This window comes from Ranitomeya variabilis, chromosome 4 (assembly GCF_051348905.1).
Source record: "Ranitomeya variabilis isolate aRanVar5 chromosome 4, aRanVar5.hap1, whole genome shotgun sequence".
Lineage (NCBI taxonomy): Eukaryota > Metazoa > Chordata > Amphibia > Anura > Dendrobatidae > Ranitomeya > Ranitomeya variabilis.
In genome coordinates, this window is record NC_135235.1 from 652,855,272 (window position 1) to 652,877,879 (window position 22,608).

At 40.4% G+C, this 22,608-nt stretch overlaps 1 protein-coding gene across 1 annotated transcript; it reads right to left on the minus strand.

Moving 5' to 3' along the window:
* Positions 1-1,014: 1,014 nt before the first annotated feature.
* Positions 1,015-22,310, minus strand: LOC143767427 (uncharacterized). Its single transcript, XM_077255758.1, has 10 exons — positions 22,169-22,310; positions 21,860-22,039; positions 21,654-21,777; positions 21,473-21,570; positions 21,221-21,370; positions 20,912-21,091; positions 20,705-20,828; positions 20,527-20,621; positions 20,238-20,328; positions 1,015-5,465 (listed from the first exon to the last, which is right to left on the minus strand). The coding sequence occupies exons 1-10, from the start codon at positions 22,259-22,261 to the stop codon at positions 4,306-4,308; spliced, it is 2,295 nt and encodes a 764-aa protein (XP_077111873.1). The 5' UTR covers positions 22,262-22,310; the 3' UTR covers positions 1,015-4,305.
* Positions 22,311-22,608: the final 298 nt, after the last annotated feature.

The following is a 22,608-nucleotide window of genomic DNA, read 5'->3' on the forward strand; positions in this document are numbered from 1 at the left end:
TTGATCAGCTCTAAGGCCTCAAAAAATGATTCTACAGTGGATATTTCTGGAGTATCAGGGGATTAGGAGAAGGTCCAAACCTGAGGTCTCCCTGCAGCAGGTATATGATGAGTTCCACATGTTGGTTCTCAGAACCAGATGAAAGTTGGTGGAGCCTGAAATACAAGCTAGGGATTGTCTTAATAGAAAAAAAAACATTATAGTCACCTGAAAATGTGTCAGGAAAGTTTACCTTGGGCTCCAAAAAATTCATCGGAGGTGCTGCAAGGATTTGGGCCCTAGTGGATTGTAGTTGCTGAGTCTGCTCGGCAAGACCTTGGACACTGGCCAGGTCTTACATTTAATGATCCACCATTTGGAGGGGATCCATTATTTGTTTGGACCATATATAATGAAATGTCTGTCTGAGGCCACAGGCTCAAAAAGCTGACTCGACACAAGCCACTGTCTGGAAAACTCCAGAGAAATCCCAATACCCTTTAACATCTGTACAGGGATAGGACCCAGTGGAATGCTACCATGGAAGGGCTGCTATCCAGATGTTGGAGAGGTCACCATCCAGGGTCAAAGCAGAGATGTCATGAATGGAACAAAATCAGGAACCATAAGAATAGTGAAAAACTAGCTGGAGTCAATACAGAAATAAACTAAACAAAACAGGAGCAGAAGACACACACCAAGCAAGGGAAACACTAAGCTATCTTTAGCAGCTTCCAACAGCAAGCTGGAAGCCTTAGTATGGTGTGACGCTCTTAAATTGGCTGGATCAGGGAGCTGATAACTTCAGCTAGAAGCACACTCTCCCATCTTGCCAGACTGGCTGAGAACTGTAGTGGCATCAATGTAACCTTAGTGGCTAGAAAGGCCAGTGTACAGCGCTTCGGGTTGTGACATTTCTATCACCAGAGCTGCCAGCAGAGTGAATACAGCAGCATCTGGCTACAGAAGCTGAAGTCACAGGAGCAGGTTCTGGTAGAGATGTCACTCACAACCACTACTCAAATAAACTGAGGATGGTGAGAGTGGCGCCTAACTGAATTCTTCTTCCGGGTGCCAGTAAACCTAGATACACCTTTGTTGGCGGTCATTTAACTGCCGTCATCAACATAACTATATCGCGCATGAAATTAGCATTATGTCCCTTTCAGGAGTTTTAACTCTGTTATCAAAGCTAGAGAGGAACAATATTTTGGAATGTTTAAGTGCATAAAACCATCAAAATAAAAAGTAAAAAACAATTATATTGAGTTTTATAACAAAAAAAACTTGTTTTATAAGGTAATAACTCTGGAATACTTCAACAGGTCCCACCAATTCTAAGAATATTTTCTCGTGACATTGTACTTCATGATACTTGTCAAGTTTGTTAGATTTCACTTGCATTTATTTGTGAAAATATCAAAAATTTGGAAAAATTAGCAATTTTCAAACTTTTAATTTTCTATGCCCTTAAATCGGAGTTATATCACAGAAAATATTTAATAAATAACATTTCCCACATGTCTACTTTACATTAGCACAATTTTTTAAACATACATTTTTTTGTTAGAACGTTATAAAGGTTAAAGATTGACCAGCGATTTCTCATTTTTCCAACTAAATTTACAAAACCATTTTGTTATGGACTACATTACAGTTGAATTGACTTTGAGGGGCCTATATGACAGAACATACCCAGAAGTAAAACTATTTTAAAAACTGCACCCCTCAAGGTGCTCAAAACCACATTCAAGAAGTTTATTAACCCTTCAGTTGCTTCACAAGAATTAATGGAATATGGAAGGAAAAAATGAACATTTCACTTTTTTTTCACAAAAATTTTATTTTAAACCCATTTTTTTTTCAAGGGTAACAGGAAACAATCGATCCCAAAATGTGTTGTACAATTTCTCCTGAGCACGCAGATACCCAAAATGTGGAGGAAAACTACTGTTTGGGCGTATGGCAGGACTCGAAAGGAAAGAAAAGCCATTTGACTTTTTGAATTCAAAATTTGCTGGAATCATTAGGGGATGCAATGTCTGGTTTGGAGAGTCCCTGATGTGCCTAAAGAGTGGAGACACCCCACAAGTGAGGCTTTTTTATTGCAAACAAGAAAATCACTGATGTGGGAATTAGTAATGGAAGAAGTAAACAGAGATTCAATCTTTTGAAACACTTGCAAGGAGACATTCAGCCTGCATGGGCCAATATTCCTACATTTAAATTTTTTGTAACAAGAAATTGCTGCACTTAGGAAGGCCAGAGGATGTCCAATGGACTAATAGATGGGTGGCTCTAATAAGGTGCACCAATTAGTTTATAGATTCTTATTGGTAATTGCTCACATTTATTAGTCATCATTTAGTGATTTAACCCCTTAGTGACGGAGCCAAATTTTTGAAATTCTTCAACAAATCCCAGTGATCTTGAGATTGTTTTTTTCGTGACACATTATACTTTATGATAATGGTAAATATAGGTCTATTAAAAATTAGAGAAAAATGTAAAAAAAATTAGCAATTTTCAAAATTTTAATGATTATCCCTTTAATCCAGATGGCCATACCACAGCAAACCATTAATAACATTTCCCACATGTCTGCTTTACATCAGCACCATTTGTAAAATGTTAGTTTATTTTGCTAGCATTTTAGGAAGATTAAAAATGAAGCAGCAATTTTTCATTTTTTCAAGGAAATTTACAAAATGTATTTTTTAAGGGACTTATCCATGTTTGAAGTGACTTTAGGGGTCTCATATATTGGGAAATTCCCAAACATGATACCATTTTAAAAACAGCACCCCCTGATGTATTGAAAACTGCAGTCAGATAGTTTATTAACTCTTCAGGTGCTTTACAGGAATTAATGCAAAGTAACATGACAGAAATGAAAATGTGTATTTTTACCACCTAAGTGTCTCTAACTTCTGAACAGATTACTATAGCCGTCAGACTCTAAGGCCGCTATTTGGTTGTGAATTGCCAGGGCAAACATCAGGACCACACAATCATGATCTGAGGGCACCAATTTGGATAAAGAGAAAGCCCCCCACACTCTGTTAACCATCTATATGATGCAGTCACTATTGACAGCAGCATCTAAGGGGTTAAACAGATATGGACGGTGCAAACACTGATCGTGGCTGATACAGCAAGTTGTCAGCTATAGTGGACAGCCAACAGCTGCTGGATTGTCACCTGTATGGGGAGGCTATTCTCTCATATCTCAGGTCAGTTAAAAGACGTATTGGCGGTCATTAAGGGGTTAAATTGTTTTCCATTTCTCTTGTATGACGACATGTGAATTTACATAGAATGTCACTCATACAATTTGCAAAGTAAATTATTTAAAAGAAAGTGTTGACCTACCCATGTGATTTTCCTGAGTAATAAAATAAACAGATAAGAATATGTTCCCAACATTTTGAAAATGAAAATTATCTCTCTCCTGCGTGACTTCTCCAGTATGTAACTAGACATTTCTCTTATTATGATCAGAAACATGGCTACTCCCATGTGATTGCTCAGATGTCTAGTAAGTTTTTTCCTATTGAAAATATTTTCAATATACTGAATATGAAAATGGTTGCTCCCCTGTGTCAATTATCTTGTTTAGCAATATCAGATTTTGAAGACCAGCATTTCCCACATTCTAAACATGAAAATGGCTTCTCCCCGTGTGAATTTTCAAATGTGTAGTAAGATTTGTTTTCCGTTTATATGTTCAGAATGTGGAAAATGTTATAAAGTTTTTCCCCTGTACGACATCTGTGATGCGTAACAAAATGTGATTTATCTCTAAAACATTTCCCACATTCTGAACATGAAAATGGATTCTCCCGTGTGACATCTGTGATGTTTAAGAAGTTGTGATTTCCCTGTAAAACATTTCCCATATTCTGAACATGAAAATGGCTCCTCACTAATCATGAGCGAGTATACTCATTTCTCGGGTTTTCCCGAACATGCTCGGGTGTCCTCCGAGTATTTTGGCATGCTCGGAGATTTAGTTTTTGTCAACACAGCTGAATGATTTGTGGCTGCTGGACAGTCTGAATACATGTGGGGGTTGCAGGTTTGTTAGGGAATCCCCACATGTATTCATGCTGTGTAGCAGCTGCAAAACATGCAGCTGCGTCGACAAACACTAAATCTCCGAGCACGTCAAAACACTCGGAGGACACCCGAGCATGCTCAGGAAAACCTGAGCAACGAGTATACTCGCTCATCACTACTTGTCACCTATGCAAATTCTCTGGTGTCTAACAAAATGTGGATTTTGTGTAAAACATATCCCACATTATGAATATGAAAATGGCTTCTTCATGTGTGACTTTTTTGATGTTTAGTTAGATCAGATTTCGTTATGCAACATTTCCCACATTCTGAGCATGAAAATGGCTTCTCCCCTGTGTGAATTCTCTGATGTTTAGTTAGATCAGATTTGGTTATGCAGCATTTCCCACATTCTGAGCATGAAAATGGCTTCTCCCCTGTATGAATTCTCTGATGTTTAGTTAGATCAGATTTGGTTATGCAACATTTCCCACATTCTGAGCATGAAAATGGCTTCTCCCCTGTGTGAATCCTCTGATGTTTAGTTAGATCAGATTTCGTTATGCAACATTTCCCACATTCTGAGCATGAAAATGGCTTCTCCCCTGTGTGAATTCTCTGATGTTTAATTAGATCAGATTTCGTCATGCAACATTTCCCACATTCTGAGCATGAAAATGGTTTTTCCCCTGTATGAATTCTCTGATGTTTAGTAAGATCAATTTTTTTTATACAACATATCCCACATTCTGAACATGAAAATATATTCTCCCCTGTATGAGTTCTCCAATGCTGAGCAAGAGATGATTTGTTTGAAAAACTTTTTTCACACTCTGAGCATGAAAATGGCTTCTCCCCTGTGTGAATTTTCAGATGTGCAGCAAGATTTTTCTTCCTAATAAAACATTTACTACATTCTGAACACGAAAATGGCTTCTCCCCTGTGTGAATTTTCTGATGCTGAGAAAGAGATGATTTGTAAGGAAAACTTTTTTCACATTCTGAGCATGAAAATGGCTTCTCCCCTGTGTGAATTTTTAGATGTGTAGCAAGATTATTCTTCCGATTAAAACATTTACCACATTCTGAACATGAAAATGGCTTCTCCCCTGTGTGAATTTTCTGATGCCGAGCAAAACATGATTTGTCAGAAAAACTTTTTTCACATTCTGAGCATGAAAATGGCTTCTCCCCTGTGTGAATTCTTTGATGTTTAGTAACATCAGATTTCGATATACAACATTTCCCACATTCCGAACATGAAAATGGCTTCTTTCTTGTATGTGCTCTTGGATGTTCACTAGTCCTTTTGCTATATTTCTTTTTCTTAATGGGATTCTCTTCAAAAGTATCAAGTGTGATACAAGGATCATTTGCGTTAAAATCTGAAAATATCAGGTTTTTCTCTGAGATCACGGTCGAGTTACCTGCCCAAAAAATTAAATGCATATTTATTTTTCAATAGACATTGAATCATTGCTAAAAATTGATCTTGGGTTGCTCCTGAACTGCTTCCTGCCTCATCCCATGCTTATACGTCTATCTGCCTCACTTCTCTGCATGATCTAGATTATTTTTTAAGATCATAAACTGTAAAATGCCAGTCATTGACTAATTCCTGTTTCCTAGGGAGTCCCTGCATGCCTAACTACCAGGCATTCCTTGGATCCACTGCCTGTTTCATCCATCATCGGCTTTCTACAGTTGCACAACCTTGCTGATAAGCATAGTCATGACAGAATAACTGACCAATACCATTGAAGGGATTCTTTCCTTTCAAATAAAATATGTACATCACTGCATTTGGCTTTAAAAAAACTATTTGCGGTGGACTCACCTTCCTGGGATCCACTGGTGAGTCTCTGACCCTGCTCCCACTGTCTGGCATTGGCTGCAGAGCTGATATTACATTGATAGCATGGCAATTAGTCAGCTTACTGATTGGTTGCTGTGCTGTTGACATGATGTCAGCCTGGCAGACAATGCTAAACCTTGGGAGCAGTGTGGGAGACGTACCACAATACACCACAGTTACCACACTCATCAATATTAAAATTGTAACACCCAGAATGAAAAGTTGTGAAGTTGTGGAAATCACAGGATTGAAATGCATGTTAGTAATTTGGAAATGATAAAAAATGGAAGCAAAATTGTCAAAACATCTCTATCTTTTCAGTATCAAGTATGAGTGGCTTTTATAAAAATGCAATTAACTGACTGAACTGGGGTGCACTATCAATAGTTAGGCGGGGTCATCCTGAAGCTGAACAGCTATGACACAAGACCAAGAACAAGGAACATGCCATAAAACAGAGACCACCATACAAATTTCAATTTTTATTAGAGAATACAAAAAGCCAAAAATGTTTAAAACATTTAAAAACAATCTTTAAGTACAAACCCATAGATGGAAATCAGCCCAACAGACACAAATGCACAAGACAGTAAGTATATCAGTGTCTACAATAAAGACTATATTAATTAGCAAGACTCTGATTACTGTTGAAAAATAACTGTGTGAAGGTAAATGCTTTGGCTATGCCTGATGAAGATGCCCGAGTAGTCACGAAAGCTTCCAATATTTTGCCATCTTTTCAGTTAGCCACTAAAAAGGTATCAATCACTGAGTACTCTCAATTCTAAATATATATTTTTTGGCACCAAATATACACCCACTTTCACTGAGAATACCCCTGTGGTTATTTTGCGCTTGATATTATCAGCGAACTTTAATGTGTACAACATCCAAGATGTAAATTAGAGAACTGGTCAAACTAAATTTGATCACAGTTGACATCACAAAATAACAATCAAAACAAATAGACCTCAAAAAGTGACAAGGGGAAAAATATTACAATTACCAAACCATGATAAGATATACAGAAATTCCTACCTAATCTGGCTGGAGAATAAACCAAAGTCTCAAAAAAGGCACACAAGATAATTTGTTATGGGTAAATGACAAGTGGCAATAAACTCACAGGTGGTCATGCAGTAACCATGACGCATGTGAGATATGCCTATACAGCAGGACCAGAGATCAGTGAAGATGTCATGAGGGACACGTGGAAGCCCGACGCGTGTCGCAACTCAGCTGGTGGCTTCTTCAGGGGCAGGTATGACGGCTCCAGTGTATTCATCAATATAAATCTAAATACCTTAATAAGAGGATCAAAATCAGCTGAGAGTCACACCGGTGAAAGCCGGAAGTGACGTGAGTGGTGAGGTCCGGGCGACCGAAAACAAAGTGCACGTGCATCGCATGCACGCCGGTATAGATCTACGAGACAATAACAAACTGTGCATGTGTAAGAAAGATCGGGTGACGAAATTTGGAGATAGGCCTAAAAATGATTGTTGGTAGTGGCCAATAGAATATTATATTAGATTCCACATTTGCTTACCAAAAGGGACCCCACTCACACACCACAAAATACCATGGTGGATTTTTTTAAGATTGTAATAAATTACAGGAGTAAGAAAACCCTTTATAGGTCAAATAACACAAAAAAAGCCAGGAGATGGAAACCCATCAGACAGATAGTAAAAAACAGCCAAATTTACTAGAGGAGACAGAGTGCCATCATTCACATACCGGATATCATCAAATAAAGTGCAAAGACGAAATTCATGTATTTACTACTATATAAAGATGGGTATTATACTTGATGCCAAAGTTGTAAAGTAGAGAATAGAGCTCTGCAGGCAGTATAATACCCACATTTGATTATATATGGTCTGTACATATCCACCTCCTGGCTTTTTTTTTGTGTAATTTAACCCTTTAAAGGGTTTTCTAACTCCAGTATTTTATTAAAATCTTTAAAAAATTTCATCATGGTATTTTGTGTTGTGTGAGTGGGGTCCCTTTGGGTAAGCAATAGTGAAGAGCGAGCATACTCGTTGCTCGGGTGATCTCCGAGTATTTGGATATGCTCGGAGAATTAGTTTTCCTCGCCTCAGCTGCATGATTTTCGGCTGCTAGACAGGCTGAATACATGTGAGCAATGCTTGTTTGTTGGGGAATTCTCACATTTTTAGGCTGTTCAGAAGCTGTAAATCATGCTGCTGAGGCGATAAAAACTTAATCTCCGAGCACATCCAAATACTCGGAGATCACCCGAGCAACAATGCTACTCGCTCATCGCTAGTAAGCAACTTTGGAATCTAATATAATATTCTATTGGCCACTACCAACAATAATTTTTAGGCCTATCTCCAAATTTCAGAAAGTTTGGTACCTTGCTTAATACTCACCTCTGCACTTATCTGCAGCAATTATATTCTTCTTTGTGGTCTTCTGCATAAGCCCATTGGCCTTTAATTAATAAATGTAGTTAGTTCTGTGTGATTCTACTACTACATATTGCGACATATTTGCAATTGGCATTTCCGGTTTCAAGGGACATCAAATTTCCCCTGGTTAATTATAATATTTAACTCTTATTGTATTCCTATTAAGTTATCAAGATATGTGGGGATCTTTCATATATGGGAAAGCAACATTGCAATTTATCTCAACCTTTGGTGGGTAATTTTATTATTGCCGCTTTGTTGGCACCTCTATTAGGCATCATTTGTGCCATATACTTATCTAAATGACATCTTGTATATTAGCACCCACTCCTGGGTATATGGTTAAATTAGCCCTTGTAAGCGTCGTTACCATCTATGTACTATTTAAGCCCTGCAGCTGCTGACAATGGCAGTATTTGGCGCTTTATTTGTAAAGTCCCAGCGCATGCGCATGAGTTGGAGGTTATTTTGCATCTGTGTCTATTCATTAGCATTCACCCGATCTTTCTTACACATGCGCAGTTGGTTATTGTCTCGTAGATCTATACCGGCGTGCATGCGATGCACATGCACTTTGTTTCCAGTCGTCCGGACCTCACCGCTCACGTTGCTTCCGTCTTTCACCAGCGTGATTCTCAGCTGATTTTGATCCTCTTATTAAGGTATTTACATTTATATTGATGAATACCCTGGAGCCGTCATACCTGTCCCTGGAGAAGCCACCAGCTGAGTGGTGACATGCGTCGGGCTTCCACGCGTCCCTCATGACATCTGCACTGATCTCTAGTCCTGCTCTATTGGCATATCTCATGTGGGCATGTTTGAGGTCTAATTGTTCTGATTGTTATTTTGTGATGTCAGCTGTGATAGGATTTAGTTTGACCAGAACTCTAATTTACATCTTGGATGTTGTGCACATTAGAGTTTGCTGGTCATATCAAGCACAAAATAACCACAGGGGTATTCTCAGTGAAAGCGGGTGTATATTTGGTGCCAAAGCATTTACCTTCATACAGTTATTTTTCAACAGTGACCAGAGTCTTGCTAATTGTTATATAGTCTTTATTGTAGACACTGATATACTTACTGTCTTGTGCATTTATGTCTGTTAGGCTAATTTCCATCTATGGGTTTGTACTTAAAGATTGTTATTAAATGTTTTTAAAGTTTTTAGCTTTTTGTATTCTCTAATAAACATTGACATTTGTATGGTGGTCCCTGTTTTATGGCATGTTCCTTTTTCTTGGTTTTGAGTGTCATAAAAATGCAGTTACACGCTTTGGTTGCTACCAATGAGATTATTAATGGTCGTATGAGGAATGTTCTGCAGCATTGAATGCACTTGGGCAAGAAAATCCTTAAGATCTGCCACTGCAATTGCCAACCAATGATGTCTCAGATGTGCTCAATGGCAGAGAGGTCCAGAGACATTGCAGGACATGAGAGCACGTTTAGACCATGCAGGCAGCTCACAGTACTACAAGCAATAAGCAGCCCAGGAGTTGTCGTGTGTGTTGAAAAACAGCTCCTGTAATACTTTGGAGGACTGGCCATAACACTGCAATTCCAAGCTATTAGTGTACCTGGGATAAATATTAGAGCGGTCCGGATACTGTACATTATGCCACCACACACCATAATCATGGGAGTAGGACCAGTGTGACATTCCCTTGTTAAAGGGAACCTGTAACCCCCAAAATGGAAGGTGAGCTAAGCCCACCGGCATCAGGGACTTATCTACAGCATTCTGTAATGCTGTAGATAAGCCCCCGATGTATCCTAAAAGATGAGAAAAAGAGGTTATATTATACTCACCCTGGGGCGGTCCCGGTATGATGGGCGTCGCAGTCCGATCCGGCACCTCCCATCTTCATAGAATGACGTTCTCTTCTTGTCTTAACGCTGCGACTCCAGCGCAGGCGTACTTTGTGTGCCCTGTTGTGGGCAGAGCAAAGTACTGCAGTGCGCAGCTGCCGGGCCTCTCTGACCTTTCCCGGCGCCTGCGCACTGCAGTACTTTGCTCTGCCCTCAGCAATACACCTGTGCCGGAGCTGCGGTGTGAAGACAAGAAGAGGACGTGATCGTAAGAAGATGGGAGGCCCCGGACTGGACCGTGATGCCCATCGCATCGGACCGCCCACCCAGGTGAGTATAATCTAACCTCTTTTTCTCATCTTTTAGGATACATCAGGGTCTTATCTACAGCATTCTGGAATGCTGTAGATAAGCCCCTGATGCTGGTGGGCTTAGTTCACCTTCCATTTTGGGGGTGACAGGTTCCCTTTAAGGCTTCTTCACTGCATGGTCTCCGTAGTCTCCAGACCACTCTCTGGCTATTGATGCATTCAAAACAAAAACTGGAATCATCGATGAAGAGGACAGACCTCCATTTTAGCCACCATTGCCATCTTGTTCTGCACCTTGATAAGCCAGTGGCGTAGTGGCTTATAAAAATTCAGAACTTTGTAAAAAATAAAAAAGTGGTTGTATCATTTACCTTACAGGGTTAATCAATGCTATGATGGGGATAACAAATATGCTAACTTTTTAAAATTCCTTTATTTTTAAGAAAAGGTGTGTGATTTGGAGTGGGTTTCTTATACTCTTAACCCCTTAATGACCGAGCCAATTTTTACAATTCTGACCACTGTCCCTTTATGAGGTTATAACTCTGGAACGCTTTAATGGATCCCGCTGATTCTGAGAAGTTTTTTAGAGACATATTGTACTTCATGTTAGTGGTAACAATTCTTCGATATTACTTGCGATTATTTATTAAAAAAATGGAAATATGGCAAAAATGTTTACAATTTTGCATTTTTTAAAGTTTGAATTTTTATGCCCTTAAATCAGAGAGATACGTCACATAAAATAGGTAATAAATAACATTTCCCACATGTCTACTTTACATCAGCACAATTTTGGAAACAAAATTGTTTTTTGTTAGGAAGTTATAAGGGTTACAAGTTGACCAGCGATTTCTCATTTTTACAACAAAATTTACAAAACCATTTTTTTTTAGGGACCATCTCACATTTAAAGTCACTTTGAGGGGTGTACATGACAGAAAATACCCAAACTTGACACCATTCTAAAACCTACACCCCTCAAGGTGCTCAAAACCACATTCAAGAAGTTTATTAACCCTTTTCGTGCTTCACAGGAACTGAAACAATGTGGAAGGAAACAATGAACATTTAACTTTTTTTTGCAAACATTTTACTTCAGAACCAATTTTTTTTATTTTCACAAGTGTAAAAAGAGAAAATGAACCACAAAATTTGTTGTGCAATTTCTCCTGAATACGCCGATACCCCATATGTGGGGGTAAACCACTGTTTGGGCGCACGGCAGAGCTTGGAAGAGATGGAGCGCCGTTTGACTTTTTCAATGCAGAATTGGCTGGAATTGAGATTGGACACCATGTCGCGTTTGGTTAATTAACGGCGCTGTGGTTTAAGTACCCTTAACTGCCTCTGTTAAAAGGCGTATCGGCGGTCGTTAAGGGGTTTAAGAACCTTTTTTAACCCCTTCATGATCTTCTGTTTGAAATGTTGCTTTTTTCCTCTCTTTCTTCCCAGAGCCATATATTTTTATTTTTCTGTCACTATAGCCGTTTGAGGGCTTGTTTTTTGTGGGAAGAGTTGTACCTTTGAATTAACCTATTGTTTTTAATATATCGTACTGGAGAACGGGCAAACAAATTCCAAATGCGACGACATTGCAAAAAAAATGCAATTCCACAATTCTGTTTTGTGTTTTTTATTTACCATGTTCATTAAATGCTAAAACTGACCTGGCAATATGATTACCTACGTCATTGTGAGTACATAAATACCAAACATGTATGGGTTCTTTTTTATTTAAGTGGTGAAAAAAAAATAGCTTATGTCGCCATTTTCTGAGACCCGTAGTGTTTCCATTTTTTGGATTTGGCTCTGAGTGAGGGCTTATTTTTTGCTCTCCAAGGTGAAGTTTTTATTGATACCATTTTGGGGTAGATACAATGTTTTTATTGCCTGTTATTGCAATGTTGCAGTGGCCAAAAAAATGTAATTCAGACGTTTAGTTTTTTTTCTCGTTAGGCCATTTACCAATCGGATTAATTTAATTTACATTGTGATAGATCAGACATTTCTGAAAGCAGCGATATCAAATATGCATTTTTTTTGTTTTGTTTTCAGGGGGGCGATTTGAACGTTTGTGTTATTAATTTTTTGTAAACTTTTTTTGCATCTTTTTACCGGCTTCAGTAGTTCCCTTAGGAGACTTGATTACCTGATCGCCTGTGCTACACATAGCAGGGATTCAGCACAGCTATGGTTAGCAGAAATCACAATCTCCAATGAACGCCGGCCACGAGGTGGATCTCGGATCCATCTGCGGCTGTTAGAGGCTCATGACAGGTGATCAGATCAGCTGTCATGTGTATGGAAATTTATATTTTTTATTTATATTCTTATTTAATTGTGATATTACATATATTTTTCATTTATGTTTTTATTACTTATACATGATTAGGGCTTTTGGAGTTGCTAGTATGGCGTTTTCTGGATATTTTGCACATTCAATTGGCTTCGGTACGGTATACTGTGAGACCGTTATCATATGGATCTACAGTCATGGTCGAAAGTGTTGGCACCCTTGAAATCATTCCACAAAATTAAGTATTTCTCCCAGAAAATGATTGCAATTACACAATTTCTTATAGACATGTTTATTTCCTCTGTGTTTATTGCAACAACACAAAAAATAGAGAAAAAAGGCAAAATGGAATTTATTTCACTTACAACCCCAAAAATTGGCTGGACAAAATAGTTTGTCCATAGGTATTCAATGGGATTTTGATCTGGACTCATGTTGGCCACTTTGTTTCCATCCATTTCTGGATGCTTCTTGCAGTATGTTCGGGGTCATTGTCCTGTTAGAAGACCCACGACCTAGGATGCAAACCCAGCTTTCTGACACCGGGCAATGCAACCCAAAATCCTTTGGTAATCTTCAGATTTCATGATGCCTTGCACACAGTCAAGGAACCCAGTGCCAGAGACAGTAACACAACCCCAAAACCCAAAATTTTGGAAAAGTGCCAACATTTTTGTCAGTGTCATTTTTGGGGTATTGTGTGAAAATTATATCCAACTTGCCTTTTTTTCTTGTTTTTTTGTGTTGTTCTAATATACACAAAGGAAATAAACATGTGTATACCAAAATATGAAAGATTGTGATAATTTTCTGGGATAAATACGTAATTTTCTGGAACAATTCCAAGTGTACCAACACTTTTGACTATGACTGTACACTCACCGGCCACTTTATTAGGTACACCATGCTAGTAACGGGTTGGACCCCCTTTTGCCTTCAGAACTGCCTCAATTCTTCGTGGCATAGATTCAACAAGGTGCTGGAAGCATTCCTCAGAGATTTTGGTCCATATTGACATGATGGCATCACACAGTTGCCGCAGATTTGTCGGCTGCACATCCCAAAGATGCTCCATACAATGCTTTCATGTTGTTTACGCCAAATTCTGACCCTACCATCCGAATGTCGCAGCAGAAATCGAGACTCATCAGACCAAGCAACGTTTTTCCAATCTTCTACTGTCCAATTTTGATGAGCTTGTACAAATTGTAGCCTCAGTTTCCTGTTCTTAGCTGAAAGGAGTGGTACCCGGTGTGGTCTTCTGCTGCTGTAGCCCATCTGCCTCAAAGTTCGACGCACTGTGCGTTCAGAGATGCTCTTAGGCCTACCTTGGTTGTAACGGGTGGCGATTTGAGTCACTGTTGCCTTTCTATCAGCTCGAACCAGTCTGCCCATTCTCCTCTGACCTCTGGCATCAACAAGGCATTTCCGCCCACAGAACTGCCGCTCACTGGATTTTTTTTCTTTTTCGGACCATTCTCTGTAAACCCTAGAGATGGTTGTGCGTGAAAATCCCAGTAGATCAGCAGTTTCTGAAATACTCAGACCAGCCCTTCTGGCACCAACAACCATGCCACGTTCAAAGGCACTCAAATCACCTTTCTTCCCCATACTGATGCTCGGTTTGAACTGCAGGAGATTGTCTTGACCATGTCTACATGCCTAAATGCACTGAGTTGCCGCCATGTGATTGGCTGATTAGAAATTAAGTGTTAACAAGAAGTTGGACAGGTGTACCTAATAAAGTGGCCGGTGAGTGTATATCTGACTGCAATTATTTATTTCACCTTGGGATCCATTAGTGCCTATACTGCTAAATTGGTATGTATTTGATTCTATTTCTTCAATCGTGATAGATCTAATAGTACTTATTATTCTATATAGGCATTATTGTAATAAATCATATTAATGCATATTGGTCCATATACAAGTGTTTCTCACAAAATTAGAATATCATCAAAAATGTATTTCAGCTCTTCAATACAAAAAGTGAAACTCATAATATATACTCATTACAAACACTGATCTATTCTAGTTTTTATTTCTGTTAATGTTGATGATTATGGCTTACAGGCAATGAAAACACAAAAGTAATTGTTTCAGTAAATTAGAATACTTTATAACACCAGCTTGAAAAATGATTTTAAAATCTGAAATGTTGGCCTACTGAAATGTATGTTCAGTAAATGCACTCAATACTTGGTCGGGGCTCCTTTTGTTTGCATCATGGCATGGAGGCGATCAGCCTGTGGCACTGCTGAGGTGTTATGGAAGCCCAGGTTGCTTTGATAGCAGCCTTCAGCTTGTCTGAATTGTTGAAACTGGTGTTTCTCATTTTCCTCTTGACAATACCCCACAGATTCTCTATGGGGTTAAGGTCAGATGAGTTTGCTGGCCAATCAAGCACAGTGATACTGTTGTTTTTAAACCAGGTATTGGTACTTTTGGCAGTGTGGGCAGGTGCTGGAGAATGAAATTTCCATCTCCAAAAAGCTTGTCAGCAGAGGGAAGCATGAAGTGCTCTAAGATTTCCGGATGGACCACTGTGCTAACTTTGGTCTTGATTAAACACAGTGGACCTACACCAGCAGATGACATGGCTCCCCAAACCATCACTGATTGTGGAAACTTCACAATAGACCAAGTAGCTTGGATTGTGTGCCTCTCCACTCTTCCTCTAGACACTGGGATATTGATTTCCAAATGAAATGCAAAATTTACGTTCACCTGAAACCAACACCTTGTACCACTAAGCAACAGTCCAGCTCTTTTTCTCCTTGGCCCAGGTAAGGCATTTTCTATTGGACATGAGTGGCTTGACACAAGGACAGTTGTAGCCCATGTCCTGGATACATCTGTGTGTGGTGGTTCTTGAAGAAATGATTCCAGCAGCAGTCCACTCCTTGTGAATCTCTTCTAAATTTTTGAATGGCCTTTTCTTAACAATCCTTTCAAGGCTGAGGTTATCCCAGTTGCTTGTGCACCTTTTTCTACCACACTTTTTCCTTCCACTCAACTTTCCATTAATATGCTTGGATACATCACTCTGTGAACAGCCAGCTTCTTTAGCAATGAACTTTGTGGCTTAACCTCCTTGTGGAGTGTGTCAATGACTGCCTTCTGGACATTTGTCAAGTCAGGAGTCTTCCTTATGATTCTGGAGGCTACTGAAACAGACTAAGGGACCCTTTTAACCCCTTTCTACTAGCTGAGAGAATAGTACATCAGCTGGCAGGGTGGTGAGCCCACCTCAAAGCCACGAAATGTCAGCTTTAAACAGCTGACATGTGCCCACAATGGGCGTCAGTGGAATCGCGTTCAGTGCACGCCCATTAACTAATTAAATACCACTGTCAAACGCTGATAGTGGCATTTAACAAATGCTGCCGGCCGTGCGGCAGGAAATACGCTCACCGCTGACCCCCGTCACATGATCGGGGGTCATCAGTACATTGCCATCACAACCAGAGGCCTCATGAAGACCTCTATGGTTGGCGCTCATAGCAATGCTGTAATTCAGCTACATAGAGGTGATTGGTGTATCACCTCTATGTAGCAGAGGCGAACGAGTAGTGGATGCTTCTAGCCTCCTATGAGGCTATTGAAGCATGCCAAAATAAAAAAAAGTGTTTAAAAATATAAAAAAATAAAAAAATATAAAAGTTCAAATCATCCCCCTTTCACCCCAATCAAAATAAAACAATAAAAAAAAAAAATAAAACCTACACATATTTGGTATCGCCGAGTTCAGAATCTATCAATAAAAAAAAGGATTAACCTGATCGCTAAACAGCGTAGTGAGAAAAAAAATCAAAACTCAGAATTACGATTTTTTGGTCGCCGCAACATTACATTAAAATGCAGGAACAGGTGATCAAAACAATGTATCTGCACAAACTTGGTATCATTAAAAACATCAGCTCAGCACGCAAAAAAACAAGCCCTCACCCAACCCCAGATCACGAAAAATGGAGACGCTATGGGTATCGGAAAACTGTGCAAATTTGTTTGTTTTTTAGTAAACTTTGGAATTTTTTTTAATCACTTAGATAAAAGAGAACCTAGACATGTTTGGTGTCTATGAACTTGTAATGACCTGGAGAATTATAATGGCAGGTCAGTTTTAGCATTTAGTGAACCTAGCAAAAAAGCCAAACAAAAAACAAGTGTGGGACTGCACTTTTTTTGCAATTTCATCACATTTGGAATTTTTCCTGCTTTCTGTTACACGACATGGTAAAACCAATGGTGTTGTTCAAAAGTACAACTTGTCCAGCAAAAAAAAGCCCCACATGGCCATAGTGACGGAAAAATAAAAAAGCTATATCTCTGGAAAGAAGGGGAGCGAAAAAAGGAAACGAAAAAAAACAAAAAAAGCTCCAGAGGTTAAGGGGTTAAATGCTAAGGAAGTCTTTGCAGGTGTTTTTTGTTATTTATTCTAATTTACTGAGCTAATGACTTTTGGCTTTTCATTGGCTGTAAGCCATAATCATCAACATTAATAGAAATAAACACTTGAAATAGATCACTCTGCTTGTAATGACTCTATATCATATATGAGTTTCACTTTTTGTATTGAAGATCTGAAATAAATTAACTTTTTGATGATATTCAAATTTTGTGAGAAGCATTGGTTTGTGAGAGGCTTTGGCTTTAATTGTTTGTAATCTTGGAGCTATATGGTGTTTAATAAAATATAATTGCTTTTGTACTCTTAGATGTGCATCTTTTTCTGTGTTGCTTTTTTCTTGATAGTGTTGAAAGGGTTAACAAGACCTCACGAGGAGGAAAATGGAAAAGAATCCTAAGACAGGAGACAAAATGAGTACTAGATCTTGAGGCTCGAAGAGACGGATCTCATGTAGATCTGTCAACATCTTATAATAATAATAATAATAATAATAAAAACAGAAAATATATTGTATATATCTCTTTTCTATGTTGTTAAGGTCTAATTTCTACTGCTAGTTTAAGTTAGGGGTGGGGAACCTCAGGCCCGAGGGCCATTTACGGCCCTCGATGACTTTTTATCAGGCCCCCGGCAGATTCTCAGGGACCGCATTCTTTGGCAGGGAGCTGTATTTTGATTGCCACCAGCTCATTCATTTCTTCTTGCTCTGTTAGCACACACATGCAGTGTTCACTACTGAACACTGAACGGCATGCAATGAAAGATTATGTCCTGACACCAGTGCCAGTCAGGATGTACTATGTGGGCAGAGTTTGTACGGCCCCCGAAGGATGGTATAAATATCCAAATGGCCCTAGGGAGAAAAAAAAATTCCCCACCCCTGGTTTAAGTGAATATTCCTGTACCATGTAATCACCAGTGTTTAATATTCTGATAATGAGTATTGTTCCCCAAGGTATGAATAAGGGCCGTGAACAAGCATGAAATGCGTCGGCGGGTATGTCGACATAAGTGTATGTGTTTGTGTTTTTTGTTAGCATATGCCTGCACAGAAATAATAGTTTTAACCAGGGAATAAAAGTGATGTTTTAACCTTTCTATGTGGTTCTGGATTATCGCTGTACAAGTCCTGGTTCTACATATCCTCTGAATCATTATTTTGAGGTCATAGATGTCCATCGTATAAGGCAGGGGTGGGGAACCTTTTTCCAGTCAGGGGCCATTTGGAAATTTCTACAATCATTCGGGGGTCACACATATTCATCACCGGGGAGGCTGGGGGGACTAGACACCACTGAGGGGCTATATACAGTACATTACTAGGAAGCACAGACAGCACTGGTAGTATATATGTCCTTGGGGGGAATATACATCACTGGTGGGGTCACATACATCACTGGGGGCTATATACATCACAGGTTGGGGAACATTCAGTATTTGGGGGATATATACAGCACTTCTGGGGTAAATGCAGCACTGGAGAATATACATATCACTTGGGGGCACATGCAGCCCTTGGGGGGGAATATACAGCACTGGGGGGGGCGGGGAGGATATACAGCACTGGGGGGACAGGCATTGCTGGGCAGGCACATAGATCGCCGGGTGGGACTCATAGATCACCGGGTGGTGGCATGAAGATCACAAAGGGGCATAGGTCATGGAGGGGCACATAGCTGGAGGGGACAGAGATCACAAAGTAGCACAAATATCATAGAGGGTACATAGCAGGGGGGTACAGGGATCACATGGGCACATAGATCACAGGGAGTCACAAAGCTGGGAGCCACAGAGATCATGGGGGGGATATAGCTGGAGGGCACAGAAATCACTGGGGGAGTAGAGAGATCACAGGGTGAACAGATCATTGGGGGATGGCACAAAGATCACAGGAAGGGGGAACAGATCACAGGGGGGCATATAGCTGGGAGTCACAGAAATCACAGGGGCACATAGCTGGGTGCACAGGGATTACAGGAGATATATATCTATGGGGCCACAGAGATCACAGGGGGGCACAAATCACATGGGGGCACATAGCTGGGAGACACAGATTACAGGGGTCATATAGTTGGGGGGTACAGGGATCATATTGGGGCACAGAGATCATATTGGGGCACATAACTGGGGGGGCACAGAGATCACAGGGGGGGCACATAGCTGAGGGGCAGAGATCACCAGATGAAAGGTACAGAGCTCTGCAGACACAGAAATCACCACTCACCAGCAGACAGGAACAGAGCTGCCGGCACAGAGATCTCTCTGGCAGCAGCTGCTCTTCCGGGAATACATTGGGCACTAACCCCGCTCACCCCGATGACATCATCATTCATGTGCAGGGAAGGCAGTGTTCTGTAATGAACGCTGCATGCCATGCACTTGGGGACTAAAGGGCCGGCAGCCGGCAGGATACGGCTGCCGCCCGAGCATTGGGGACTCCAGGAACCTGTCCACGGGCCGCATGAAAAGTCACCGCGGGTCGCATGTTCCCCACCCCTGGTATAAGGGGTTACTTACCTATTCTGTACAGCCACCACATAAAGTCCATGGTGGGGCTGATACAAAAACATATGCCCTATGCACATTGATGTCAAGTCCATGACCCTCGAGGGTTTATATCTCAGAAGATATAATTATTATTAATAATCCGCTTCCACTGATGGCCAGGTGCCCCGCCAGTCTCCGTGTCTCCTCTTTATGATGAACTTGTGACCGATTTAGCCAATCACTATCCACAGCTGAGACTAATCCTTTCCTGCTGTGGATGGAGTTAGGCTGAAGCAATCACATGACCACACAATCAGAGCAGATTGTACTGAGATCGGCCCTATATTCTTCTTTGTGGTAAAACTATATTACTTTAGATTAGGCCTGTGAAATGTTGTAGCTAAAATACTTTATAGAAAAAGATACTAAAGAGGGTGTTCCTTTGTTTAAGCACTAAATCCTTCAGTCTGGAAAAATGCACATCAAAAAGTTTTGAGATAACAAGCACTGAAAAATGAAAACTAGAATTCTACAGGAAGGATAATCTGTGATTTCTCTGCATTTTGTGATTACCACTCACCTTTGTAGTTATCTTTAGGAATCTCCTCTTTATACCTCTCATCATCCCTCACATTTGTCTCTGTAGTATTAATATGGGTCAGATCTTTACCCTGAAACAAATATTGTAAAAGTCACAGACAGATGGAGAAGTCACATCTATGATCAGCTCTAATCCTGCCATCTCCACCGTTCTCATTACACAAGAATAAAACATATAATACTGGTGGATAAAACAAGACTGAGCACAAGACCTTCACAGCCGTCTACACATCATGGGGGAGATCTCATGACACCTTCTCTCCATCTACCTGATGATCCTGAGGAACACTGGAATCTTCTTTAGAGTCCTGTGGAAGAAGAGGACGAGGACATCTCTCTGGTGTTGGCCTCTTACTGGATAGAGCTGGAGAAAACACATACAAGGACTGAGTTCATTCTTTACATACAGATAATCATAGGCCGTGTGTATTTACTTCTGTCTATCACCTGGTGATGTGAGGGGTTGGGGAACCTCCATCATGACGTCCTTGTACAGATCACTGTGTCCTTCTAAATACTCCCACTCCTCCATGGAGAAATAGATGGTGACGTCCTGACACCTTATAGGAACCTGACACATACAATGATACCGTCATCCCCCCAATCCCTTCATAGCATTACTGTATAATGTCCCAGCATTCCCAGCAGTGTCACCTCTCCAGTCAGCAGCTCAATCATCTTGTAGGTGAGTTCTAGGATCTTCTGGTTTTTGATGTCCTCATGTATCAGGGGATGAGGTGGAGGCCCTGTGATTGGGCTCAGGGGTCTTCCCCATCCCTCAGACACAGGGGCCTGACAGCGCTCACTAGAGGTCTTCTTCACTACTGTGTAATGCTGGATATGGAGAGACACATTAATAAATCTCACTACAGACATTTCCAGAGTCCTCACCTCTCCAGTTCTGTCCATCTCTTATTCCCATAGATAAGAATGATGTAATGTGACGTCATCAGAATCTCTCACCTGTCCAGTAAGCCGGAAGAGGATCTCTAGGGTGACGTGTAATATCCTCTCCGCCATCTTGTCACTGCTCCTATCCATCCTTGATGGGTCACTCAGGAAAATTCTCTTATATAGAAGATCTCCACTGCGAGGATCCGATATTGTAGGGACCTGAATGGGAAGAAGATGACAATGTAACATCATGAAAAAATCTATTCATTATGTAAACAAGAAATCTTTTCCACATCAAATCTTCATGGTGGCAACATCTACCTGATGATCCTGAGGAACATTGGGATTTTCTTGTTTACAGTCCCGCAGAAGAAGAGGATGGGGACATCTCTCTGGTGTTGTCCTTTTACTGGATACAACTGTAGGAAAAACATACAGGGACTGAATCCATTCTTTATATACAGATAATTATAGGCCGTGTGTATTTAGTCCTGTCTATTACCTGGTGATGTGAGGGGCTGGGGAACCTCCATCATGACGTCCTTGTACAGACCTTTGTGTCCTTCTAAATACTCCCACTCCTCCATGGAGAAATAGACGGTGACATCCTGACACCTTATAGGAACCTGACACATACAATGATACCATCATCCCCCGATCCCTTCATAGCATTACTGTATAATGTCCCAGCATTCCGAGCAATGTCACCTCTCCAGTCAGTAGCTCAATCATCTTGTAGACGAGCTCTAAGATCTTCTGGTTATTGATGTCCTCATGTATAAGGGGGTGGGATGGAGGCCCCATGATTGGTCTCAGGTGTCTTCCCCATCCCTCAGACTCAGCGGTGTGACAAAACTCACTAGAGGTCTTCTTTACTACTGTATAATCCTGGTTATGGAGAGACACATTAATAAATCTCACTACAGACATTTCCAGAGTCGTCACCTCTCCAGTTCCGTCCATCTTTTATTCCCATAGATAAGAATGATGTAATGTGATGTCATCAGAATCTCTCACCTCTCCAGTAAGCCGGAAGAGAATCTCTAGGGTGAGGTGTAATATCCTCTCCGCCATCTTGTTCCTGTCCTTATCCATCCTTAATGGGTCCATCAGGAAGGGTCTTATATAAAATATCTCCACTGAGAAGATCTGATATTGTAGGGACCTGAATGGGGAGAAAATGAGATGATGATACATAATAAAGCATCTATTCCATATGTTATGAAATCTCCACGTCATCTTCATGGTGGCAGCATGTCGGACAGATGATCTCCATAAACCATCATGTAACAGAACAGTTACATCTCAGACATACCGGCATCCAGTATCGTCAATGCAGTGACGTAAACAGACTGAAGGAAACAATGGACGCCTGAGTGATGGAGTGGAAATATGTGATAAAGATGGAGCGCGGCCTGAACTCGATGTGTTTTGTGTCCTTTCCCCAGAATCTGCCA